This window comes from Mugil cephalus, chromosome 21 (assembly GCF_022458985.1).
Source record: "Mugil cephalus isolate CIBA_MC_2020 chromosome 21, CIBA_Mcephalus_1.1, whole genome shotgun sequence".
Classification (NCBI taxonomy): Eukaryota; Metazoa; Chordata; class Actinopteri; order Mugiliformes; family Mugilidae; genus Mugil; species Mugil cephalus.
Window position 1 is genome coordinate 14,797,172 of NC_061790.1, and position 27,946 is coordinate 14,825,117.

Genomic DNA, 27,946 nt, shown 5'->3' on the forward strand with positions numbered 1-27,946 from the left:
GCTTGTTAGCGTGTTGGCGGTGCGATTATCCCAGGTTGTCAGAGTTGAAAAGGCTTCCCTCTGACAAGAATAAAGAGCAATTTGAAGAGAGTCAGTGGGTGTTGGCTTGGCTGTGATGTGGAGGTGTCAGGTGTTAATTGGAGTGTTTATGTGAAAATGTGTCAGACGCATGTGGAAAGGCATCCATAACATTTGATTCCTCTGACACCTTGAGCAGAACCCAGCTCATATGGAGAGACCCATTACCTTTATGCCTGCTGGTGAGAGAGACAGAAAAAGAGAGAGAAGAGAGCAGCAGGATGGGAGGGTATTGAAAGGAAGATGGAGAAAGGGCACACGACTTTGAACATGCTAGTATCACGCAAATGCGTGAACAGTAATAGAGAATAAATTAGAGGATAGGAATTTGGTGCAAGAGAGAGGAGACTCAAGAGAGAGGAGACTGGAGAACAGATACTCTGTTCTCAGTGCATCATCCCCCAGCAACCTGGGCTTATAGCAGCATAAGGGATGGTTCAGTGTCATCCCTCTATTGGGATGATGAGCTTAAAGTGGAGGAATATGATCTCAAACAATAATCAGGACTGTTCCAGGACGATCGTGAGGAACTGACCACAGAGTAAGCCTGTTGCATTGAAGGTACCCTGTGTCCTGTGGTGATGTCACCGTCAACAAGTGCTGTTTAGTATACGTTTGATGGTTTTCAGAGAGACACATTGCATCTATCCTGCAGGCGCGTGTCATCAAGTGTTTACAGCTCCCTTTCCTCCCCCTCCTCCTCGGAGCCGACACCAGTTTTAAAGCTGCTCTTAGCAGCTCCTCTAAATGAATGCTCAATTCAGTGTCCAGGTGTAATGTGAAGGATGCTGCTTGTAGCGATTAAAGATGTATTATCGTCCCGCTCTATATTTCCCCTTGGCTACTTTAATAACCTGCAACGCTCTGACAAACCCAGTGTACACCACCTGCCTATTGAATGAAGGCAGACAGACAGAGTTTGCCGCTAGCTGGAGAAGACTGCGAGTCATTTAGCCACTAAGCAGCCTTTCTTCGAGAGAACCAAAAGAGGCTGGCGTAACAGGCGCTAAGGGGCCAACTCTTATCTTGCAAGGCAGCTGGATTCTCGAGAGATTAATGAAAGATGCATATTATCGCGACAGGTTCCACCTTGCCAGGTTTCCGATTATCTGCTTGTGCTGAACTGTGTAATGCACGGGATAGATTCACAGTTTACACAAACCCTGCATTCAAGCAACAAAGACGCTGAAGTTGCCAACACAAATGATTTCCTTTGGAACAGCTGGAGCTAAGAGACACTCAGAGTCGATCTTGGCATGCATGTATTAACAATTGCAAGATCAATTTGATACACAGGTGAATACACCTATAGTGAGTTCATTATTTTATTTTATTTATTTATTTTTTTTTTTTTAAAGAGAAATTCAAGCAAAAAATAAAAACTGAGATAGAGCGCAGAGCAATGAATCCAATCCCTGATAAGGAGCCTTCCAATACCGAGACCTCAAGTGGCCAATACCGATGAGATCTGAGCGCTTATGCCTGGGGATGCATGTGGAATCACACATCCGGGCCACAGGTACTCAAAGCTGGATTTGAACAGGGCCATATATGGCTTTTTTAAGTGTATGTAAACCCAGCACTGGCTTATTAGTCTATAGTCTAGTTCATCTGGTTGCGTAACCATAATGCGCAACCTCAAGAAGATTATATATATATAAAAACAGTCTATTTCTGTGTTTTTGCATCCAGTTTAGACAATCATAGCCATTTGCATTTCTACCCATTTACATTCAGCTGCGTTACCAACAGTGTATGATGTACAAAAACTGGTTGCAAGGAGCTGAAATGGAAACACAAGCAGAAGAGATTTTCCTCGCCAGAGCTCGGATCAATAAGGGCACATCTGAGTGAGCGGCGGAGAAATGTGGAGCAGTGCAAGGCTTAAGTTAAAGTAAGAATATGAGATTAGGATGATGTAATGTAAGGCACAAAATAACACTCATGTAAAAGCTTATAATGTGTTTAATGTAGACCGTGGAGTTATATTCAAATTTTTATGTGTGTATGAAGCTACACTAATTCCAAAGTTCTTTTGCTTTCCCCTGATGTATTTAGCTTCCAAATGCTAAAACAGTTCAATGGTAATATTACTGACTGGTCAAAACTGCTAGCCTCCCCCTCCTTTAAAATACACTACAATAGTGTATAATATCAGAAGGTCATAGAACGTGAGTACGCAGAGGATTGAAGTTATATTTTTTCTTCTGTCTATTTGATGTGGTTTGTGCATTTTTGTCACTGCATAAAATGGGTCGATGTGACATCTCTATTGTAACCTTCTACCTAAATGGTTTCTGTTTGACCACAGTAGATGAGGCAAGGTGGGCAGAGAGTTGTGAATGCTTTGCTTTGGTGTCTCTACTTTGTTTTTCAAGGACACAATATACGTAGATGCAGCCCCCATGGCTGTGCACCCATCTCCCATCTTGGATTTGCTTATAGATACGCAAACGAAGAACAATGCACAGGTCGGCAGAGGCGAAGCAACCAGGCTTGATATACAACAGCAAACACAGTAGATTTGTAAAACATGTTATAAAACACAACACTAATAGGGGTGGCAGGGGCATTAAGAGGTGTAGTGGTACTTAAATGCCCTTGAGCAATTAGTTAAGGTGTTGACATTCTGACACACTGACAGACTAGTAGCCGCTAATGACTGTTTCTTTTGTCTTTTGCTGTGCAGAAGAACATGCTAATGAACACAGTTATTTATGGTGCTCGGTTTGAAAGGCCAGCGTGTAGGATTTAGAAGAAATGTTTTCATTAGTGGTCTTTATAGACTCGATGTGTTTCTTGTTATATGCAAGACCCTTTTTTACGTCAACATATTGGACATAGTAGTTTCTACTGCATGCTTGGAATGGGGTATTTAATTGGTAGCAATCTGTAACCTCACCACTAGATGCCACTAAATCCCCCATGCTGGCTCTTTAAGGTTAGGTAAAATGTTAACTCCTGTATGGTTTCTATAGCATGTGTAAAATGCCGGGCTGTTTGGAATTCGTGGGTGTCAACATGGCTAAATGTTAGCTTGATAAACTGCCTGAATTTCCATTCTGTTTCACTTCATTAACTGACATTGTGTTGTTGTAACTAGATTCCTTGCTATGAGTTGGAGAGTTTTCGTTACGCTCCAAAATAATCTGTAGTGGCTCATTGCATTTCACGCTGTGTCATGAAAAATTCGAAAGGATAAACTTCATGGAATGTTGCAATATCAGCTGAAAGTGTTGTTTACAATCACCTAGTTCTGAATCACAGAGGCAAGGTGGATCAAGAAGCTCACCAGGCAGAGACACATGGAGGTGATAATGCAAAGAGAAAAATGTAATATGTGGCAAAATGAAGGTAAACAGATTTAACATATGCATGGTCCCTGGCCCCTGGTCTACATAGGCACAAAACTTTTAAAGTGAAATTTTCGTGTGTCACATTTCAGTGTGGAATAGCAAGAGTTTAGTATGGCATTATAAAAAAAAATCAGTACTGTAGAAAACTTTAAATTTACGATATTTAAGTAAATGTAGTTTAGCTATATTCTATCACTGTCAGTAGTCTTATAACAAGGGTCTCTGTTGCAGCCATGTTCCACTTTAAATCAGATCAAAGTAGTAAAAACATCTGGAATCAGGTAGGAGATCAGTAGCAACATCATACCAGTTTGTAATAATAATTCATTTATTTTGTTGTTTTTTTGTATTAGCAATTAATAGACCAGCAGAACTGAATTTACCTGAATCCTGTAACTATCACTTGAGATCGCAGGCCACTGTTGTCAATGTTCAGCAAAAATTATGTAAGGTTTTAATTCTCAGTACTTCTTGCAATACTGATCCATTTACCCTCCAAAAGAGACTGGCCAATGGAGACACAGCACTGCTTCACCCATCGAACCAACAAGTAAGAACAGAAACTGAAAAAAGGAAGAGCAAAACTGCATAAGTGAAGATGCATAAGGAAGAAAGACGAGGTAACCGTATCAACATTTAAAGGATTTATGCAGGATTTATGATGAAGGATGTGATTAATGTTCTTAATAAGACCACGTCTCAGACATTTGCACTAATCATTACAGCTCCTGATCCAACAGGAATGTCACTTTTGTCGTGGGCTCTCTCCACAAACTAAGGCATGGAATACAAAGATGGGAGGTTAGGCTGTGATGTTTAAGTACCTGTGATGTGATGTGTCACTTTTTGTACACAGGAAAGCTTTCAGGACAACACGATGATGTAGCTGGGTAACAGGATGCCACCAGTTTTGTCAGCTGTTAGAGGTGAGACATTAATCTGTACAGACCGTCAGTGCAGGATCCTCAGGACATACATACGTATATATATTCTGCAAGGTTATGACCAGGATTCTTGTAAATACTGAGTTCCTGGGTTGCATCCTTGATAGCCTTATGAGTGCAGATGTTTTATTAGATATCTGAACAAGGTCCCAAAAACAGAGACATTTAAACAGCAGAATCAGTTCAATAAACCCCTTTTGAGACACTGCAAGAACATCATGTTCTGATTTCCTCATTTAAATTTCTGAGAAACCTTGAACATATGTATTTTGTTTTTAGTAACATAACTGACTTTTCACCCTAATGGAGAAAAGAAAAAAGCTATGTCAGTGTACGTCTACTCCACTGTTACTTTAATGTAGCATCTGTGTCAATTCAAACTATTTTAATCAAACCTCAAGTAGTTACATTTTACTTAGCTTATATTGACTCTGTTGGCTATTTACATAAAAGACAGGGGCAATCCTTTTTAACATTTGAATTTAGGTATTTCAAAAGATGTCCTGGTAATCCTAATCATAACTTAATACCTCTTTAAAAAAACAATTCCTTATGTGTTGCCTGTAGATAAGTAATAATCATCGGTTTTCAGGATGGACAAAATCCTCCATGGAATCTTTTCAGATAACACCAAAACCTACTTCTCTGATGAGCTACATATATTCCTCATGTGGAATATAACGCGATGCGTTAACACAAAGCACTCCCCCCTCATCCCTGTGTAATATAAAGGAGCTTGTACCTGACCTCTGCCCCCCGCCCACCAGTGATTTCTGTTTGGTCTGATAATGGCATATGGCCCTCCCCTCCCAATCAATAGCAACATTTTACTGTCACTGATAACGAGTTGAAATTTACTCATTGTTTGTAAAGGTCATTGTTTTGTGGAAAATTCTCTTTATTATAATGTTACCAGAGGGAGAGTAACAAGAGACCCTCAATGAATGAGAAAAGACGTCCCTGTCCTTTGTTTTCATCTAGAAAAGTGTGTCTGAAGGAGCCATTCAGGTTTGCAGCCCCTCAGGATATAATCACCCGTTGTGATGGGGATGTCAATGCGTAAGTCACTTCAGGTTGAAAGAGTTGAAGCTGTATTGATTTTTGATAGAGTATTAACGGCGCTGATGGAAAAAGCGCTGCTCTCTTTTGGCACAGACAGCTGCAGCTCAAACACAGAAACAGCTCATTTGGAGCAGGGCTATAAGGCAGGGATACTAATGCACTAATCTGCATTCTAGAAAGGATATAAAATTGAACTTTTAGCCCCTTTTACCCCAGAGGTCCCTGCATCAGGACAATGCTGTGTCCAGAGGAATTAGGTATGAGTAAGGACATGGGCAGCTGCCAAGGACATCATATCGTCAGGGGCCACTCAAATTTTTAAATAAATAACTAACTCTGATCCATTTGCCATCACCATCACTCACGGACATGCTGGGAGACATAGTGGGTTAATGGCAGGTGAGGAACTTGGATCTATCGAATAGCATCCCCCTACAGTAGACCAGTATGTATTTACAATAGCGTCACAAAACACTGTCAAAGTTTGTGTTAAATGATTAAGTTAGTAAGTAGAGTAAGTGATTCTCAACTAGGGGGTCGCTGTCCAAAACTTTATCACAATAAATTTAAAGAAAAAATGCTTATACGCTTATGCAGCGGATTGCTTACTATTCGCACTCCAGAACAGTAGGTGGCGGTAATGCTTAGTTTTAATAGTGCAGTATTTTCCTATATTTTCAATGAGTAAGTACTCGATTAAAGCTACATGTTTTTAAGTCTTTCTGAAACTACTTGTTGGTGTTAATTAAAATGCAACTAATTAAGTGTAAGTGCCACGCTTTAAAATAAAACATTCTTCTCTTGCATTGTTTTTTCATTAAATTTTTATTTATTTATTTTATTTTGCCAGATCATCGTCAAGGTGAACTGGTTACGTCCTGATGATGAGTTGGTTAACACCATGGAGAAGAAGAGGAAGAAGAAGTCTTCAGGTACCTAATTAAGAAAAAAAGAGAAAAGAAGAGGAGGAAAAACACGCAAGAGGTAAAGGCATGCTGCTGTATGTATGATGGCGATAATAATAATGAATCAGGATGGGTAGTAGAGCTATGTTAGCCTGTTGCTATGAGAGTGTCCGTGGTCAATCCAATTAGCGGCTAAAACTGAATATAAATTCACACTGTTTTATAATGATAATGATAACATGGCCTGAGACAAAACTATTACAACCCAACACATTATTTATTTTAATAAATGACACCATTAATGTTTCCCATGCCTTTTATGAGGTCCTGAGTTCAACAAGCTAACAAGCGTACATGTGTATTTATCTGTGGAAAATTTAAACGCATGTATATTATATTCATTCTCATATTGCCTTTTAATACAAATTAAGTATTTTGGTGCTCTTCCAACTGCGGCTCTCATTCGAGGAGCCATAGGTTGTTCAGTTTAACCTATATTTCCATATGTACTGCATGCAGAAACACTGCTACTACTGCACTAATGATGTTTCTATAGCTGTTAAATCACCACAGGAATTGGCAGCAGAATTGTCCTTTAGTTAAGCCTGTCCTCTGTATCCATATGCGCGTACAAAGTAAGTGTGAATATAAAATACAGAAGATGTAAAGTTCGAAGAGATGAGGCTTGCTAATTAATATTCTTTAGAGGGAGCCTGTAGGATTCTAGTTGATCTAATCACCCAGGAGCTGTGGCTTCAGTTTACCAAACATGAGAGCGGCGTTGTCCTTTTCATTTTACTTATTCAGTATTCTTTGGATCTTTGAATTTGAAAAAAGAGACATGCCTCTGCATCACGTCGTCTCAGGCTTCTTAAGTGTTCCACTACATGCAGAAGCGCAGTTGAAGGTCTGCATGCATGAGAATCAGTAAACTGACCATTTCCTCCAGAACCCGAGGATTCTGTGTGAAAATCCCTATGATTTCTCCAGTATAAATGCGAGATGTGCGTGTACCAAAAGTGTGCTTATTCTGTAAAGCCTGAAACCTGCAGTGAACAGTAATTGGTGAAAAAGTGTTTGAAATGAATCTACACTAGGCAGAAGATAAAACGAGCCGGTGCTGCTGAAGGGAATGTCTGTGGAATGGACATGAGATGAAAGCACTCTTGTACTATATATTTTTTTAGTTGTGATCGCATGTTTCTCTCAGGGCAAGATCTGACCTCTCTGTAATGTTTGTCAGCACCCACAGTTTCCATTTCTGATGTAATTCACTTATGAAGCTTGTTAATTATTGATGCCACCCGTTCAGCTGGATCAATTTAAATAATGAATACAGTGATGTGAGAGGCAAACGAGATGGGTGGCTGTGTAATGCTGTAGGGTAAGAGCACCCATGTCAGCCCAGCTGTACATCCAACACGTGTCTCAGTCAAAGAACGCCAGCCTTCAATAAACCGTCATTTTCTTTATTCCCACACACACACACACACGCAAACAAAAGTACATTTTCATAATAGGGCTCTTCATCTTCTGTCACACTCCTCAGTGGTGCAACCTATGACCAGTTTGTTAGCAATCCACTCCGGTGGATGACACAAAATGAAGGTAATGCCAAACTAATGGCTGATAGGAACTGTAAATGCCTTCTGATTCATCTTGCTGAAACGACAGAGTATACTGCACATGTATTCTAAAGTGTTCCTCTTTTATTCATCTTCATATCCCAACAAAGTGCTGCAGGCTTGCCTTTTAGTTCTTTCCAAGCTCCACTTAGCTTAATCTAATCATTTTATATATACGTACTTTTTGCATATGGAAGAATCTTTAATGTGTCACCCATTGCATCTGTGCTGCCGTGCTTATGTACAGCATATGTGAGGATATGCTAATGTGTCTTGGTTTTGACGGGCGAGCTGCGTAGTCATCACAGCTGGATGAAAAGCAAACAACTGCTGTCACTTTATTTGTTACTGTCTTACTATGTTCTCGTGGGTTGCTTGAGCTGTCATCTCCGGGAGAGAGTCTTAGACATGTAGTGTTTGTGTCATGAACACCAGATTTCAGAGTTCACTACCATTTTCCGTCATTTTTTTTTTCTGAGGCTGCCTCGGGCGTGTTGAGGTCAAACGAGCTGCACTTTCGCTGAAGATGCCTCGGGATTGACTCAGAGTTCACCAGGGACAAAGAACACGTATTCGTAGATGGGAGGCCAAGGACAGGTGACAGTCGTCTGCAAACAACAACATTTCTTTTCTTTCTTGTCTCTAAAGTTTTCCTCTATTTGTTTTCCTTTGTGGTGCTGCTGCTGGAGAGAGAATCATCCTATCATCTCCCACTCTTTGATAAAAACTGCCACCTTTTTTTTCATGCCAGCATGTGGATATGTAGCTTAATTCAGCCGGTTAGTCGACCTAATCTTAAAACCGACTTGGTGCCACCAAGACTGGAAAATGGAATAAACAGCCACAAATCCGTTTTTTTTTTTTTTAAGGTTTCATTTATGTGAAGCATTTACAAATGAGATTTATTGATGTTATTCATTTTATTTTAAAGCACTATTGCATGGATATTGTAATGTTCAGGCAACGCAAGCCAGCTGTTTTCCCCCTTGGCTAAGCTAATTAGTTGCAGGCTCAACTTGACGAGATTGGCTTCAACATTTACTTGAACAAAAAAAAAAAAAAGAAGGAAAACAAAATGTACAGTTTATCCCAAAATGTAAAAACACCAGTGTAAACACAGACAAAGAGATATTAGCCCAGTGTTGTCTTCTTGCCCTCCAGCTGAGAGACACCTACTCCTATTACACAAGCGTATGTTTCATCTGTGCCGGCACAGGTTTTGGTCAAGCTACCTCCGGTCTCTGCTCCCACACCGGACGAACCGGCCGCGTGGTGACGACAGCACACGCACCTCTTGAAAAGGAGGAGCCTGGGCGCGGAGGTACGCTGGAAGATGAAATATATGAAAGGGTTGTACACGGTGGAGCTCTTCGCAAAGAGGCAGGGCAACAGGCTGATGAATGGAGTCATGCGGCCCTGCTCCCGTGAGTGAAACATGCTCCAGAAGCTGACAGCAACGTAGGGGCTCCAGGCTACGAGGAAACCCAAACTGATCATCACAGCCATCTGAAACGAGAGTGGTGTTTCAATCAAAATGTACATGAGAGAGGAGGGAAAAATAAAGGAACGCAGCAGGGGGGAGAGGACATGTCAGCGCTGTGGGTCCAAAAAAAGTTGGCAGGGGAAAAAAAGAAAAAAGAAGGGGAAACGTTAAGAAACAAACCATCTGCTGAGTTAAGAAATAACTGAAATGAATCTTCTGCTTCTCTGCTGAAAGCTAAGGGATCTCCTCTCAGATTTGAATGATGAGTATTAATTTACTACCAGAAAAAAAACTATTTAGATAAGTTAAATCTACTTTTCATCTGTGTGTGGTGGGTACTGTGTTACGTTATTTCAGAAAATAATATATATGTTCAGCTGTCATGACAGTTTTTTTTTAATCTTGTTTTAATTGCGCCATGAATTACACATGTGATGTCCGTGGATTTAAATGATGATTATGTGAATGGATAGAGGCGATGTTGGTACTTAATATAGTAAAGTACCATTTGGTATTCAGTTAAATTGCTCTTTGAAGTACAACCCAAACGGGATCACTATCCACTTCTAGGATTTGTGCAAAGTTGATAGCTCCTGTCACATTTATGCTTCCCAGACATGCGAGTGCCTTTGATCGGCTCATTTAACCCTGGGTCAAATTAACATATCTCCTAGAATATCATACCATCCCTCAGAAAAGGATCTGGCTTTTCCCACTTCATCAATATACTCATTTTCTCCCCAGGACGTATGGAATGATGAGGCGGGAGCAAATTAGTTTCGTCCGTGTCAATTTAAATCACGTCAATCATGTAAAGTTCCTTTACACTGTTCTTGTCATACACAGCCGTGCAAACCATGAAACAGCACTCCTTCTGCACATGTTTAAGCTATTCAGGGTTTCCGTGTATTGATTAACATGCTAATGTGCCTAAACTGTACCAGAGGAGTTTTAAACCTCACATTTCATTATGTATTATAAGATAAAGCCTTAAAGTGTCCTTTTTTCCTGCTTATTTGTCCAACCTGGGATCTATAGAAACATGTTAAAATCCAACTCTTACATTTATTCATTTATTTTCTTAAAGTCCGTTCATGTGGGACAACAGCTTGAACAGAAATGTGACAGGTACAAACATGCACACTATGACGCATACACTCACAACACTGGTTCCCCACGGACCAGATGCTAAAACTGTTCACAGAAACCCAGATGTGTAAAACCCCAGAGTGTTGACCAGTCGATGACACGGTGTGAAACGCTTTTATTTTTGGACTTTGTCTATCCCTGCTCCCTTTTCTGCAGAGTCATGTTCCTAGCCACACAATCAAAGTTTTCGTAATTCTGCTACAAGAGTAAATAATAACATCAGCAGCTCTCGCCCTAATTATCACATCCAAAAGCAGTCGTCAAAAAACAATCTTTCATTTGAGTGTTTACTATCAATACAATCAAAGCAGCTTCTATCTCAAAAAGTGCAGGAAAAGTTGTTTGTGGTGTCGCGTGAGGACACCCCCCTCTCTCTTGTCCTTGTCCCTGATGCGCACATCTCATGGAAGTCATAAATATTCATACGCACACATGCTAAGAAACATAAATGCACAGATGTGTACAGACAATGGGAATGCTCTCATGAGTCACACACCAGATGCCTACAGATCACACTCCACACATAACCTCATGCTGAGTAGCGCTCGCAAATCAAGCGGCGGTGAAAACATCTCTGCAAATCTCAAAGGAGACCCCGCCCTTTATCTGGTGACCATTGCTCTGTGTCTACGATGGCACGTCTTTGGTAACGCAGTATTTTTGTGGAGTGTAGTAGGGGTTGAACGACAGTTAAATCTATGTTCTTGACCTGAATGCATATTATGGCGTCTCTCACAAAAGAAGCTACAGCTTTTCTGCAAGTTTATTGGAGCTTGAACACAAACTACTGCCAGTTGTGGCCTACGTCAAAACTATAATCACCATCAGTCCGACGCCGACAAAAAAACAACAGCTAATAGAACGCAACAGAACTGAATACAAAGACAGGTGCAGATGCAGACATATTTAGCCTACATAAATCAGCATCATTTAATAGAACTAAGATAGGATAATGTAGCCAGAAAAAAAAGTGGTATTTCTCCAAAGCATTTTCCATGTATAACAGGTAGAAGTCTATTCACCAGCAAAACTGTTAATGTGCAGCCTCTTTCTTTGTTGCCACAGGACTTTTGCTGAAGTTGTCAACTGACTACCATTGAGAGGATTTGGACTGTTGCTCTGCTAGTGTTAGCAGATGCCTTTTCACGTGAGTGTGAATTGCAGTAGTACGTTTGTCACATTTCGGGTCTGACTTGCATATTTTGCAAGTCCGTGTGAGCTTCATCCTTTGTGAAGTATTTCCACACACTTGATTTATCATCAGCCAAATTCAAATAAAAATCTTGGTTGAATATCCCAGACGACTGTAATATATAACGCTAACAACACAACCGACTAATCCCAACCTTTGCACTGTTCTCTCAATATGACGATCATAATTTTGATACATACATGATTCTTCTGCTTTACATACGCGAACAAATACAGTGTCAAATATGTATTAAACAGGAACATGGATGGGCATCATGTGTCATTTCTTTATTCCTTCCATACATAACATATTGCGGTATTACCACTAGTTTTGTAGCAAATGTCCATATTCATGTGTAAAAGTTGGAGGTACTGGAAGATCTACTGAACATCCTGAGATGTACACCGATCAGATAAAACATTATGACCACCTCATCAGAGAATGGACATGGGGTCCTGTGGTGTCTGGTAACATAATGTTTTTAGCGGGGTAGCGGGGTTTTTAATTTGTTCTTAAACCATTTGTGTGTGTGTCTGTCTGTGTCAGGCTGCATCCTGCTGGAGATGGCTGCTACTGTCAAGTAGTGTCTATGTCTTGCTATGGGGTGTGGGTGCCTGGTCTATTCTAGGTGGGTAATACAAATTCAACATCCACGTGAATGTCAGGTCGCAGACCGTCCAAATACTGTGGCATGGTGACTGGTAGCAACACAGCCCCTTTAGCTCAGACACAGGCTCCTGCACTACAGCAACGCATCTATAGGGACTCCAGCCAAAGTTAGCATAGCTGTTTCAAGGTTAGCGGTAACTACTCCCAGCTTTTTCCTGCCAGAGCACCTTTGACATGTGTCATAATAAGCAGCCGTGTCTAATAAATACCCAATTCAATAGCTAGAGATGTTACAAGTCTAAGGTTACTCTGAAGCATGATGCCAGCACCAGTATGCTTTCTGTAGCGGTTGCCTTAGCCTTGTCTTTAACAGTGACTGGTGTCCACCAATCATCATGCTTGGAGTTCTGCCTAAAGTCATGCTCTCAGAGACCTTAAGACAGAATTGGCAAGACTGCAAACAGATAGTCATGTGCCCTTTTTGGCTTTGTCCAAGCTGTTATCCCACAAAGGATGGTCCTTCCAGCAGCTTCTCCAATGTCCTCTCAGGACTTCTGAAGCTCCCTGACCAAGGGTTATGGCGATTTTGAACTTCTTCCATTTGCTACCACTGTGAAGGTGTAAGCACTCAGAGAGGAAATGGTTTTACACCACATATCAATACCTTGCCACCTATTTATCAAGAATGTATAGATGGACTTGTTGGACTTTGTGACTAGGGTTTTTGTCTTGACATTAGTTGTAGGACGTTTTCAGGCAGTATGTGTGTCTTTTTAAACCATGTCCATTCAGTTCCATGATCTCAGGCAGACTAATACATAATTAAAGCAGGCAGAATGAACGTCACCGCAAGTTGCCACAGAGGGTCTTCTTTCTTTCCTTTTTCTTTCTGCTGCTAATGTGTAATGTATGTGATTTAATTAGACCAGTTCCCTAGCTTGCCTATGGCGTGTTGTGCTGTCTTTGATAAATCATATTATTTGAGACTTGCAATGCACAAAAAGAAAATTCTGAAACTCAACACACTCCCCTTGTCTGTATTTATGATTGAGTTTTATTCAATAATCCCAGAGCTGCATGTAGGCAGTCCCAGCCTTTCTTAAGAATTCACTTTAAGAGAAGTGACTTAAAAATAGGGGTAGAATGTGTCTGTGGTACTTGGTGACAGATCCCTTTCCCCTTTGACCTAAGGTTTTATCAGACTCATGAATATGGATCTGTACAGACAAGGTCATGAATAAATGCACACATATGGACATAAAATCTATATGCTTGCATGCAAGAGACAGGAACCACTGCTTCACCTTTCACCTTTCACCTTACATGCTTCACAATGAAGTGGAGTGCTGTGACACAGGGGACCACTCTAGTGTGTTTTTCGTGGGACAGCATAAGTGCTTGTACTATCATTGTTATTCAATCATATACAAATGGATTTTTATTCATTGGATTTGTTCATCTGATGATAATATGGGTTACTTAGAATTTAAATGGCAACATTTTTTGGCATGTTGGTCACAATTTTTTGTAATTAGGTTGGTTGTTACCTAAAGACTGTTAGGAATATTTGGTGGTAACACAATGGTGCAGTTGTTAGTGGCGGTGCAGTGAAGTGGCGACAAGAATGTTCCAGATTTGAGTTTGTATGTTTTTGTCTGGGTGCTCTGGTTTCATCCCAAAACCCAAAGACAAGCTTGTTATGTTAATTACGTTAACTGGCGATTCTAAATTGGCTGGGCATGCAAGTTTAAATGGTTGTTTGTTTCTTTGTGGTAGCCTTGTGATGAACTAGTAGATGGGTACTCTTCCTGTTGCCCGACATTGTACCTCTGGATTAACAAAAAAAAAAAAAGAATAACATGACCCAAAAAGGTTGTGCACGTACCAATGGCAGACATCACAGTGGCTACACCATCTTCCTTTATACAGTCCACTGTTTATAGCACTTTTACACTGATTAGGCGCAGTGTACGAGCAAAATTACAGTACGTTGTGTGGTATGGAGGACTGAAAGTGACGATGATTTGAAAAAAAAAATATAATATAATAATATATATTAAAATAAAAAAGTTAAAAACTTACTTAAAAAAAATACATTTGTTTGCTACTTAAATGCTCCCATAATATAATAACAAAAACAATAAAAAACAATAGGTATTTGTTGCTTAATAAATGGATATTTTAATTTAAATTTGAGTCTGTTTTCTTGTATTTTTTATTTTGCATTTGCATTGTATTAATTAGTAATTTTTATATATTTAAATATAATTAAAAATAAAAAATAATTATAATCCCCCCTGCAAATTTAAATTCCTTTAAATACACATTGACATTAATCCAACTTATTGAAAATATTCTTCATTTTTAAATGTATTTGTTTACGTATATATATTATGATATATTTATGATATTTCTCCTTTGCATCCCCATTGTTCATCCTCAAATGGATTTATTTTTCGCTTTTCTTTTTGGATTTCTTTTATCTTTCTCCTTCATTATTCAAATGAGGGGAGCTGTCTCTCAAAGTCTGTCATTTTTCACGGACTGGTTGATCGAGTCAGGGCATCTTATACTTACGAGGGTGATTTTCTTTTCGATATTGCTGTTCTGAAAATCGTTACTCTGGATGGATTGGTAGGCCCTGTGCAGCTTCCAAGCTATGCCGAAGTAAGTGAAGAGAATGACCAGGCAGGGAAGGATTGTGCAGAGTACAGACAGAAACATGATGAAAGTGGCATGGTTCAGGGACTCCCCGTAGCCGGTCCAGTCTATCGAGCAGGCGAGTCCGAACGGCTCCGGCCCGTAGCTTCCCCAGCCAAGCAGAGGAAACAAGGCCCACAGGCCGGCGTACAGCCAGATCCCACAGATAACAATACTGATGGTTCGCCTCTGGAACGTGATACCTGTGCACAAACAAATTTTAAATTCAGTCTGTCAAGATGCTGAACCGCTTTATCCTACTTTATATCCCTTTGCACCATTAAGCTACAGGAGATAACTCTGCTGGCCGCCTTTTTCGGCTGCATAGGCGAGGAGTCGTCATAAAAGGAATTGGCTGTTGTAATATGGTGGAAAAGGTTGTTCTCCTAGAGAAATAATCCATACGGCACTGAGAATTCTGGGTAAGCTAACACAAAGCACACAAAAATAAATACAGGATCTTAGTTAAATCAACAAAGTCAAAGCTGAGCACATAAGGAGGTGGTTGGTGACGTGGTAGGGTGAGCTTTGGCAGCAAACAATGCTTAAATCATTACCAAATGTCACGTTATAGGACCCTATTGGCAAACACCAATATCAGAATTCTGTACCCCAGAATGTGTTAATGCCAACCTTTTTTACTTTTGGGCTGAAGGTTGCTGTTTTACATTCTGGAAAATGATCATACCACAACTTTGTTATGACGAAGGTTACGGAAAGATTGTGGTTATACCAAATGTCTCCAAAGGATGTAATCACGGTTGATTACAACTCTTCGGTTCTGAATTAACACAAAAACAAGCCAAAACATTCTACGTATACACAACGCACCCAGGAGAAGCATAATTCAACCTTAGGATGTGAAGCATGATCCGACTGGAAGATAGTTCCAAGGCACTGGAAGTTTATAGTCAGCTGGAAGCTTAAAGGACTGATGATTAAACTAGTGAAAGTGAAGCATGAATGAAGGAGCTAATGCCACTCAGCCAGTGCCAATGCAAGCTGAAGCAGATGAAACCAGAACCGACTCAATGCTCCAAAACCTAAATAGCTGGTAGTGAATCCACATTCTCATTACTGTAGGGAAAATTTCCGTCCAACCACGCTTTTAATTTATTCAATTCAGTATTAATCACTTGTGTTAAAATTTGTAAGTCGCTGCCAGGACAAATAATATTTGTGTCACTGGCAAATAAATTTAGGGCCCAACACTGACCCCTTGGGGACGCCACAGGTAAATGCCAAACATGTTGAAGAAACCTCACCCAATTTTACAAACTGCTTCCTTTTAGATAAATAACTCCCATCCAATGATTTCCTCCTGATGCCATACTGGTCTAGTTTATTGAATAATATATCATGGTTTACTGCGTCAAAAGCGTTTCTTTTAGGTCCACTGTGCACTGTTTCTATTGAATTTGTGATTTCCTCAACTGAATTGATTAGTGGCATTGATGTGGCTCTCTTAGATCTAAATCCATACTGACTCTCAGTAAGTAGTTTCTGTGTTTTCCATGAATGTGTGCAGTCGGTTATTGAAAAGCTTTTCTAGGATTTAAGAGAACTGAGATCGCGACGATACCGGGCTGTAGTATGTGCATTGGTGCTTGTTCCCAGATTCGTACAGATGTGTGACATTTGCTATTTTCGTTTTTATCTGGAAATTGTTTACAGCTATTTTTTATTTTTTTTTTACTACTGTGTTGAGTGTGTTTCATATACCTTTTATATTATTCTTGTTGTCATCTAATACCCTGTTGAGATATCCTTTCCTAGCTGCTCTTATGATATTGGTTAAGTTGTTTTTGTATTTTTCATATTTATTTTCCGTCTGCTTGGTTCTCTTTCTCATACATCCTCTTTAAAGTGTTTTTTTTTTTTCAGGAATTTTGCAAGCCCTTTGTGATCCAAGGATGATTTATATATTTTATTTTCCTTTTCATTTATTTCTATTCAGATTTTATCACATAGTATTTTAAATATACTTAAGAATTCATCATATAAATGCACTGTTTATGTTATTGCAATTATATGCATTATTCTAGTTTTGTGCCTTCAAATTATTTTGCTGAATGCTGGCATTGATGCTTCTGTTTAAACATTTTTATTGTCAGATATAAATTTGTGTTGTAGTCATTGTAATACACTGTAAAGACTGGCAGATGGTCACTGATGTCACTGATGAGTAGTCGGATTGTTTACAATGTCATTAGTGAATATATGTTCAATTAGAGTGGGAAGTTAGCCATCAGCTCTGGTTTAGCGTAGTTCAGTTTTTTTTTTTTTTTTTTATCATCTTGAGCAACATAACATTTCTAGAGTTTGCAGTATTTAAAATGCTTTGGGAGTAGGATTCTGAATAAGTGTGGTGTAAGCCCTGGTGGTTGGCTTCTTTTATTAGGTTATTATACTTTCACGCTTTAATGTTTAATGTGCCAGGGGCAACAGTCAGACTAATGCAGCCACACAGGCTGTTTCATCATGTGAAGTTTGCTTAATGTGCCTGAAAAACAGTCTCAAGACCAGACTGATAATATCAAAGTTTGCTGATCATAATTCCTCCCAAATTACACATTATCAGTATAAATGAACATAAATATCATACAAATTAATATAAGACAGACAGACAGAGAGAGAGAGAGAGATACAGGTGTGTAAAAAACCATAAGACCATATCTTTTTGTACATCAAGAACAATTTTTGTTGAGCTCTGTAATTTGATAAAAATACAAGCATAACATTATGACCGCCTCCCAAATATTGTGTAGCTCTCCCTTGTGCCTCCAAAACAGTTGTGACTCATCAGAGAACGGACATGGGCCTCCTGAGGGGGGAGGGGATGGTCAATGTTATTTACTTCTCCTGGCTTTACTTCTCCTGTTGTGGCTGACTGATGTATGTCCCAGTTTAACCAAGCTGTTGCTCAGGCATATTCACGAGTCCTGTACATCACAATGTGCCGTGTGCCTGTCTGATATTCATTAATTCAAAGGAACAAATGAGGCATGAGTTACATCCATTATTCAGTCGCTCACATTGTACTGGTTGCTTGGGATCCTATTAAAACCAACTGACTAACAAGGATGAAGTCCACAGAGGCCTTAAGAAAAAAGGAAGACACAGTCCCCCAACAGTGAGGCATGATCAGTCAACTTAAATAAATCAATAGGGATGCAAAGATCATTTGGGAACGGTTCTGATACTTTTGTGTGTCATCAGCACTTCTTATGAATGCGTCTGTTTATGATCGATGATATTTCGAAAGCTTCACGTAATCGTTTGAGATTGGGCTTCAAAAATGTCCGGTCTTTTTTCACCATTTGAGGTGAAGCCTAAGCCATTCGACCTTTGATGATTTTACTACTTTAAGAATCAATTTTATTAAGCCATCTGGCATTCTTTCATTATTGGAGTGTGGCTCAACAGCCCTAAGTCAAATCTAATTTGATTTTACTCTACCTTTCTTGGGCGGACTTCCTGTCACCAAGAACCTGACCATCCCCATCACAGCCAGAGTCATGATGCTAGTCACGCTGAAAATCATACCCATCAGTCCGTAGTAGAGGCAAGTGGGGTCGCCTCCGATCCAGGCATGATTAAAGGCTGAAGCAGAGGACAGGGGGTACATGCTGACGGCCATGCCGATATCTGTTAGGGCCAAATTCACTGTCAGGAACTCGGGAGCTTTAAGCAGAGCGAGGCGGCGGCCCGCACTGACCAGGACTGCTGCATTCCCCACGATAGATAGAAAAGCTGCGGGAAATAACACGAAAGGGACAGAAAGCATATAAGGAACATCATAAAAGATCTTTTCATGAACATATCCCCACACGAAGATTAATCTGCCCTCGTAAATTAGTGAAGGCAGTAGGTGTCGATCAACCCAGGGCCAGGTAAGGTAAGGGTGCTTCAAAGGGAATAATACCCAGATTGAGCTCTAGTGAAAAGAGGTTTTGAGTGGATATCGACAAATCTCTGATCTCTTAGGACACCGTTCATTCTTCACATCACATACTCGCTTTGACTTAATTCTCCCATTTGTTTTGTTGTCCGTTTCTAACAGATACGGCAGCTTTAACATGACCTTATGTTTTGTTTACAGCATGGAAATAATAGATCTGTTCAATAGTGAACAGAAAAGTGTGATTAGATGGAATAAGACATTTTTGATTTATTGATGTGAAGCAGCTGATGAAGCGTATGTGCTGATGATTCTTTCTCGGCGGTTGTTTGTGTTGGTTACGAATCACATTGTGTCACTTGTGGCTAATTTTAAACTTTTCACCCCGAACATCACCCGAACACACTTTAATTTTGCAAAGTTCATCACGCACTCGTGTAATTTATGTCTTTGTAAGACGGCGTTTTGTTACGTATTTTCAGATGTGATTTCTCGGCGCTTGTTAGCTCTCAGCTGCTTTTGAAAATACATCATCCCCTCCTCCAGTGAACAGAACCTTTGTTAGTCTTCTTTGTCGGAGTTCTCAGCACTGTGGGGTGCCTCTGCTGTCTGGATGCTTCTTGAATCATGCTTTCTCAATTGCAGACCTCAAAACAACTCTGGCTGTTTGTGAGACGCTAAGACTCGCATGAAAAATCATTAATGTTCCGCTCTTCGCTGTTTCCCTTTTAACCCAAGAACCAAGTGACACTTTGTACAACTACTGTGTGTACTGGACGGTAGATTTTGGCAGGTTTTGAGATGTGCAAAAAAAATAAACAAAGACGAATAGTATTTGCACTTAAGCGCCTTTATTGTAAAGAAGACCCCCATGCAATGAGTCAAAACTACACATTTTAGAGAAAGAAAGATAGTTTGCGCACCCTTTTATGATTGGGTACGTGGCTAAGGTCATGTGATATAGTACACATTTGTCTCCACCTGCAGTGACCGTGTTAGGCCTCAAAGAGCCTACAAAGCATTCATAGATTCTCATTGCTGAAAGGAGGCTCCAGAAACTGTCCAAGGTTTGTGGAGCCCACCATGGGTATTCCATGCCAAGACAGGCATCAATAAGTGGAGAAAATATGGCATGGCCATGAGTCTGGTAACATTTCAATTTCATTATGGCGAAATAGGCAATATAGGCGAAAGGAAAGAAAACACCTCTGCACGTGGATAGTCACATAACCAGTCAGAGGGATTTTGTCGTAAACAAATGAAACTCCACAGAGCTCAGAAGAAGTCCGTGTTGCTGTTACTCGTCTGTCCATTCATTATGACACAGGATAAGATTGTTACAATCCCTTTAGATTCGTAGCCAGTGTGAGCTTAGCAGAGCCTTGGCCACTGCTATAGTGAGCTGCTGACCCACTGTAACCCCCGACGAGGACTGCTGCCTCCTGTCAGCTGTCTTTCCTGTCAGTCATCAGCGGCACAGCAGCCCCTAGCCTAGGCTAGCTTTAGAATTCATTATTGCAAAGGATGAGATGTTACTATCCAGGCAAAGACCTGAGCTGAATCCTGTAGAAAATCCAGGGATGTCCACAAGAGGAGGAAGGTAGCCTTGTTCTTTAATTTAGTCTTAAGTCAGGGGTGCTCATTCATGACACAATGTGCATTATTCCATAACGATTTTAAAGAATGACACTCTAAATTCATACAATCTGCAGTCTGTAGGAATATATAACCTGCCAGCTGCTAGTTCACGTAGCTCACAGGTTGCTTTAACTATAGTGCCATAGTACGAGGTGAGTGTGAGGCTTAGTCTGACAAAAAAACTCTAAGCCTAAAAATATAACCACAATTAATTACAGAATTATTGCTAATGTGTTTTCCATTACAGAGATTGGTTGTTGTGCTAAGGATTCGACCCGCTTTACATAATATCGCTCTCCTGCATGAGCTTATGGATATTTGATTGATACAACATACACACAATATTATGCTTATGCCGCTCAGTTTTTAAATAGTCCTTTCAATCTGTGGAAAAGCTTCAGGTTTTTGACCTTCGCTGGTCCCACTACAGTTTTTCCTATGCCGACGCAATCTTAGCAGAAGTCCTCTAGTTTCATACCTCAGCCTTGAGCTTCATGCTATTATTATACAGAACACTAGAGCACACTTTAGCATATATTTAATTACTAGCATTTGCATTGGCTGGCTGGTGTATTGAAAGTATTGCTTGTGCATGAATGTCATTCATACAGCAGGCGCATACAGCCCAGCCATGCCTATGCATACATACTGTACCCATACAAATACTTATAATGTAGCTGCCTAATACAATGAAAGTCAATAACTGCTGGAGTACAGCAGTGTCAGACGTGATTTCAGAAAAAACAGTTTCAAGATGAATGAATACAAAAGCAGGAATGGTGACATCTGATTGATAAGACACTCTTCTCTATGGTCATCAGTGCGGTGTTATTTACTTTAACATTTTGATCCCCACACATAGAGCATCACTTAAACAACGTTGAAGACTTCCTTCTGCTCACATATCGTTAATCAAGGCTACACTTCCCACTTCCAGTCCAGCCTCTTCTCTCTCTCTCTCTCTCTCTCCTTATATTTCTCAAGTCCTCCAGTCACTGCCTGAATCCCTGGTTGACAACCAAGCCTTTCCCTCTTCTCCAAGTCGTACTGCATGCCTCTTGATGATCACTAGTCTAAATCGAAGTCGCCACAAATAAAATTTCTTGTAATGAATGGGTTGGGTGTCTGCTGCAGGTGGATTTGTTTTACATTTAATGCACGCTGATTATGGTAAGACTTTAGTGGCAATGCCTGCAGGATTTTGTTAAAATTATATATATATATATAAATTTATATGCTGTAATGTTGAGTCTGGGGAAAAGTCTACCATCTTTGTTGGACTGCAAAAAAAAAAAAAAAAGAAAAGAAAAACAAATCATATGATGAATAATTTCTGAGAAAATCATCACAAGATGAATTATCCGTACAGTGTGATCAATGTGTACGAGTGGTGGGACCGTTTATGACGGGGATAATAAGACCCTTTCATGACTGTGTGGAAAAGAACATTCACATAAGGACAATCAGGATCGATTATTTCAAGGCATTAGGAACGACCATCGATCATGAAGTAAACAGCTGTTACTTGCGTCTTCACACACTGTTCACTGTTGTAGCTGAATTACACAGCTGTACACAGAGAAAGAGCACTATTTGTCATGTAAAGGCTATACATTTTTTTTTGTTTTGTTTTTTGGCAGCATTAACTAGCATAGCTGTCTGTGCTGAACACAAGTTACATTCATTGCATTTCCACATTTGACTCCAATATGACCTGACATAGAGTAACCAACAATAATTGCTATTTAAAGCTTATTTCCATCAGTCCGTCTGAATCTGGTTGAGCCTAAAGCACTAAAGCCAGGACTCTCACAGACTGGGGAGCTATATTAGCGTTCAAGGTTAACAAGGTTGCTCACATAACAAGTCTATGTATTTTCAAAGCTTTATTTAAGTGCTGTGAGCAGCATTTAAAGAAACCTATATAAACCTGGACAATGATTCCAGTCTGTCGGAACTATTATAAAGAGACTATTGAGAATAGTAATTAACTGTGAAGAATGAAAATACAGAAGTATGCCCAATTAAGGCATACCAACGTGTATACAGTGGTATGAAAAAGCGTTTTTTTCTTTTGCATGTTTGTCACACCTAAATGTTTCGGATCATCAAACAAATTTAAATGTAACACAAAGATAACACAAGTAAACACAAAATGCAGGTTTTAATGAAGTTTTTTTTAAATTTATTATTAAGGGAGAAAATTCAAACCTACATGGTGTGGGAAAAAAAAAAGTGTTATCACACCTGAGTTCAGTTTCTCCAGCCACACCCAGGCCTGATTACTGCCCAACCTGTTCTCAATCAAGAAATCACTTCAGTAGGAGCTGTCTGACAAAGTTAAGTGGACCAAAAGATCCTCAAAAGCTAGACATCATGAAGAAAATCATCTATCAGACATCTGTCAGTCTGGAAAAGCCATTTCTAAACATTTGGGACTCCAGTGAACCACAGTGAGAGCCATTATCCACTTGTTGTGATAAATGGAACAATGAATTCTGCTTTCTGCCAAAAAGTCTAGTGAAGGTCCTGACCTGAATCCTATTGAAATAGTGTGGCATGACCCTAAAAAGGCAGCTCATGCTAAAAAAAAAAAAAAAAAACCTCCAATGTGACTGAATTACAAAATTACTTTTTCACACAAGGCCATGTAGGTTTGGATTTTGTTTTCCCTTAATAGTGAACACCTTCATTTAAAAACTTCATTTCATGTTTACTTTTGTTATCTTTGACCAACATTTAAATGTGTGTGATGATCTGAAACATTTAGGTGTGACAAACATGCAAAACAATTATATTCATGATTCACAAAACAATAAAATCCTCTGTAAATTACCGTATGGTATATAGTAATTTTTTACCAGTTTCTGGTAACAGATCAAGAACAATAATGTCACCATAGCCTTTAGGCAACCAAAATGGAAATAACAACAAATTTGAAATATGTTCCCACTCGCCTCAGATAGAGCTCAGGACTCTACCAGAAGGCATCTGCCACAGAAACATTACGGCTTATTGTATCAGTGGTTACCTGCTGTTTGACTTTTAAAACGTAGAATTGTAAGAGTGTATTGACTGATGGAGAGCAACACAGCAGGGCCTCCTACCATTACATTTGCACTTATGAATATGACATTTAACCAGATAATAATAAGTCTGATGAGTCATTCCTAGGCATTGTTCTGAAAGTGATTTCTAAGAGACCAAACAACACATTCCTCCAAAGCAACAAACTATTCATGGCATTATTTAAAGTTACATATTTTCTTTACAGCTGGACATTACCAAAGCACATGCACAATAATTTCTGCACATTTAGACACTTAAAAAAAGATTATGAATTTATAAAGCTTTTTTCCTGGATCAAAACTGTGATAAACTTGTGTTTACTACTAACCATTGATTATCTTAGTAAGATCACCTGTTTTCCATCCAGCTAGTGCGTTGTGAGCTTATCCAATATATTTAGTAACATGGTATTTGTCTGTGTTATTTCAAGGCAAACAATGCCATGCAGAGATTTATTTGTTGATTTTTTCCCGTTTTTTTTTTTCTTCTTCAGGTATTCAGGATTCAAGGCAAACTCTTTATTGAGCCTTTACCACTTTATTACCTGTAGCCTCCAGTAGGGGGCGCATATAGCTTTTGAGCTACAGTGGTGAACGCAGTATTTTTCGATTAGACTTTGCACAGCTACACGTGAGTATTACTCATTAGAGTTTAATTTGGGCAATACCTTAAATTTACGAGAAAATAGGTTATTAGGCTTTTTAGCGTGTTTTTGTATTTTATCCTGTTAAGCACTTTGTTTGGCTGTAGTGTTTTTAAATGTGCCACTTAAATAAAAGTAACATTGACATTGTGAGTTATCATGCTAGCCAGGAAGTGGACTTCCATGGCTAGCTCGCGCTAAGTTAGCTTGCCGTCATTAAGTTAGCTTGAATGTAAAATAGCTGTCCTTATTTAGTGTATTTCTTTGAATTAACACGATAACACATCAAGTCATTGCACTTGTTTAATATTCATAATTAGCTCATTATCACTGAAATGTGCAAGCAGTTAACAGAATAACAGAAATATTAGTTCTGAGAGTTCTGTGAGCAACACTAGCTCGTTAGCTTGGTGTTTATTTTCCATAGCAGGAGAATAATTTTTTTTTTGTTATTATTTATAGACAAAATATATTGTTCACGAATAAATTTTGGCAATAAAGTGAAATTTTCACTATCAATTTTCACTTTCAACCTCGGTATTAGCGCTTGAATTGGAGCCGAAATGGCACCAGCTGATTAAAGCTCTGCCAGCTGGAAATGTTCTCAGCATGTATGCTTCAGCCAATTTATGGTACGAAATTGGATGGTGGAAGGACCGAGTGCAGACATCTGCTTCTATAGGTGACGCTATAATGCTTGTGACTCGTTTCCTGCAGAGAAAGGAAATTAAATGTCATTTTGAGATCCAGAGAGTGACCATAACCATGGCAGCTGTATTGGTAGGGGTTAGGGTTCATACAGACACCCTGTGGTGATTGTGATTCGGAGGGTGACCGAGAATGTGTCTGACAAGAGAAGTGAGCAACAGGGGATGTTACAGCAGCAGATGAAATTAATAGAGGCCCTTTTTCTACTTTTCATATGGGCTCCATGTGTTTTGACTTCCTAAGAAACTAAGTATTTGACCCCACGCTGATTTTGTAAGTTTGCTCGCTTACAAAGAAATTTACAGTCTATAACTTTTATGGTGGGTTTATTATATCTGAGAGAGAAGCATATTACATAAAGGTTATAAATATAACCCAAACACAGCATGATTTAGTATTTGTGGAGAGACCCTTGTTGACGAGTACAGGGGTAAGACGTCTCTTGTAGTGAGTCACTGGTTTTGCACACATCTCATACGGCTTTTCGCATTGAAAATCGCATATTCAGACCCGGGTCGACTCGCCTTTGTTGTGCTTTCACCTCGCCAGAAATCCTGGGTTGGACCTCCCGCTGTGAGCTGCATGCCTGTTTTTTCCTCCCTCACACATCACCTGCATTGCGTTGACAACATGACCTTAATGTGTTTTTCTTGAGCCACTCCTTTGTTGTCTTGACCATATCTCATGGGTAATTGTTATGCTGGAAGACTCATCCACAATCCATCTTCAACGTTGAGGAAAGGACATTTTCATCTATAGCCCATGGCCACATTCATCTGCCCCTTTCTTCCTCCAAACGTGGCGAGTCCAGTTGATGTCAGAGCGCTCAATTTTCGTCTCATCTGACCACATCACTTTCTCCCAGTCCTTTCATGAATCGTTCCGGTGTTGGTTGGCAAACTTCTGATAGACTTTTCTGAGCAGGGGGAGTGTGTGGACGCTGCAGGCTTTAAATCCACGATGACTGTGGTCCCATAAGCCTTGAGATCATTAGAAACCTTCTCCTGTGTAGTTGCAGGCTCATCTCTCACCTTTCCCATGATCACCCTTTCCCCACCAGGTAATATCTTGCATTGAGCTCCAGACCGAGGGAGATTGATTGTTATTTTGTGTTTCTGCCACTTTCGAATAATTTCACCAACTTTTGGTCTCTTCAGACCAAGCTTGTTGCTGATGCCCTTGTAGCCCATTCCAGCCTAATGCAGGTCTACAATCTAGTCCCTGATGTCCTTTGACAGATGTCTTTTACACACATACCAAGTTGAGATCAGGAGTATTATCTTAAAGTGACAGGACTAATTTGTGTCAATGTATAGCCTTTATTTAATGTGTCTTTTCTGGATATTTGTTGATATTCTGTCCTTCTCAGTTAAAATAAATTTATACCATTATCGAACAAGAACGTGGGCAAAATAAGCATGGGGTCAAATCCTTTTTTTTATCCAAGGTATTTGTATGCCTATTTTTTTTTTCTTTTTTCTATGAGATAATATTATGCAATAAGAACTGTGGATATACTCATACACATGCCAGCACTGAAGTGGTGCACTCACTTTAAATTGATATTCATTTGCTAATGTTGATACTATATTTCAGTCTTTGCAGACATGACCTGAGGAGGGACCTGAGTGTGTGGACACACTTGTCACATGACAGTTAAAGTAGGATGTGAGCTTCTTGAATCATTCATGCATCTGAAACATCCATAAAGTTAAATGCTGAATCTACATTATTTATTTATACCCCAGATTTCACCACAATGGAGCAGTTGGCTTTGACTGAACATCGGATCACCTGTTGTTTATAACAGTGAAACCAAGTGAATCGCAGGATTTTTTCATGCAGGTACGTGCCTCCACACATGTTATGTTATCCTGGTTTTGTGCATGTTCAGGACATAGAGTTTACTAGGAAATATCCCTGTTTACATGATTAAAACTGGACCCAGCTTTCTGATCATATGCCTGCAGAGGTTTCTTGATTCCTTAAGAGTTCAGCCACTCTTTTCTTATAGGAACTGTGTTATCTCAGTAGTTGACAGTGAATAATTTCGGTTTTAGACTGCATTTCCATCTTATTTTCCTACTCATGGAATATAAATGTGACAGTACAACTCAAATCTTCAGTAACTGTGAAGGATTTAGTATTAAGTTATGTGAACAAAATGTAAATAACTGAATAACAACATGCAGAGTTCATCAGACTGACGCAGGCAGTTTAGGACTCCTCAACAAAGAAGACAAGAAATCCACTCATGGGTTATCAGTGAGAATATTGAGATAAATCCATGCTAACTCATAAGGCTTTGCAGAACAAGCAAATTAAGTAAGCAATGGACTACTTACCAATTATGACCAGGTAAATCCCTGCCCAAAAATCAACAGTAGGTGACAGTTTGGATGCGTATTTGTCGTCCATGTTTGTGACTTGAAGTAGAGAAAACATCTCTTACAGGTTCTGAAATGTAGCTCCAGTCGAATATGGACTAAGCACTTTTTTCCCTCGGCAATCTCATTCCTTCTGTGTCGTCCAGCATCTGCCAACTAATGTACATGTGAAAAAAATAAACCACTCAGATAATTCATCGCGTGGTACACAATGGCCCCCGACAGACACTCCCACTGCCCGTCTGCATGCACCGGCCACAGAAACACAGCAGAAACTGTGTACACGCACATGCTTCCCTGACCGTCTTTTGGAGGACACCCATTAAGCTAATGCGTTCCCTTGCCCTGACCTTAACCATCACATCAACTGATGACTTGCCCGAACGCTGCCCCCAAACCCCAAATGAATTCTGACAACAACCCTAAAACCAGGGCTTAACCCCGTCTCGTCAGAAAGGGAAGATGTTCTCTTTTACAATGTTTCAATGTGAAAGTGG

The 27,946-nt window shown here is 39.7% G+C and overlaps 1 protein-coding gene and 1 long non-coding RNA gene across 3 annotated transcripts; one reads left to right on the forward strand and one right to left on the reverse strand.

Annotated features, from left to right (window-relative positions):
- The first annotated feature begins 6,131 nt into the window (after positions 1-6,131).
- Positions 6,132-9,321, forward strand: LOC124998711. Of its 2 annotated transcripts, XR_007111094.1 has the most exons (4): positions 6,132-6,206; positions 6,291-6,424; positions 8,450-8,567; positions 9,187-9,321. It is a non-coding gene; the product is annotated as an uncharacterized LOC124998711 (long non-coding RNA). The 2 variants fall into 2 exon arrangements; XR_007111093.1 differs by lacking the exon at positions 9,187-9,321 and having other exon boundaries at positions 8,450-8,836.
- Positions 7,037-27,688, reverse strand: opn8a (opsin 8, group member a). The gene is made up of 4 exons (XM_047573184.1): positions 27,408-27,688; positions 18,563-18,856; positions 14,981-15,306; positions 7,037-9,476 (listed from the first exon to the last, which is right to left on the reverse strand). The coding sequence occupies exons 1-4, from the start codon at positions 27,505-27,507 to the stop codon at positions 9,102-9,104; spliced, it is 1,095 nt and encodes a 364-aa protein (XP_047429140.1). The 5' UTR covers positions 27,508-27,688; the 3' UTR covers positions 7,037-9,101.
- Positions 27,689-27,946: the final 258 nt, after the last annotated feature.

What these genes read in the sequence shown, in the direction of transcription:
- opn8a (XM_047573184.1), bottom strand. Translation starts at nt 27,507, where the DNA reads ATGTTTTCTCTACTTCAAGTCACAAACATGGACGACAAATACGCATCC. An exon ending in AGGAAGTCCGCCCAAGAAAG is followed by an intron (nt 15,307 to 18,562) that starts GTAGAGTAAAAT and finishes GTTTGTGCACAG; the next exon opens with GTATCACGTTCCAGAGGCGA. An exon ending in TCGAAAAGAAAATCACCCTC is followed by an intron (nt 9,477 to 14,980) that starts GTAAGTATAAGA and finishes CTCTCGTTTCAG; the next exon opens with ATGGCTGTGATGATCAGTTT.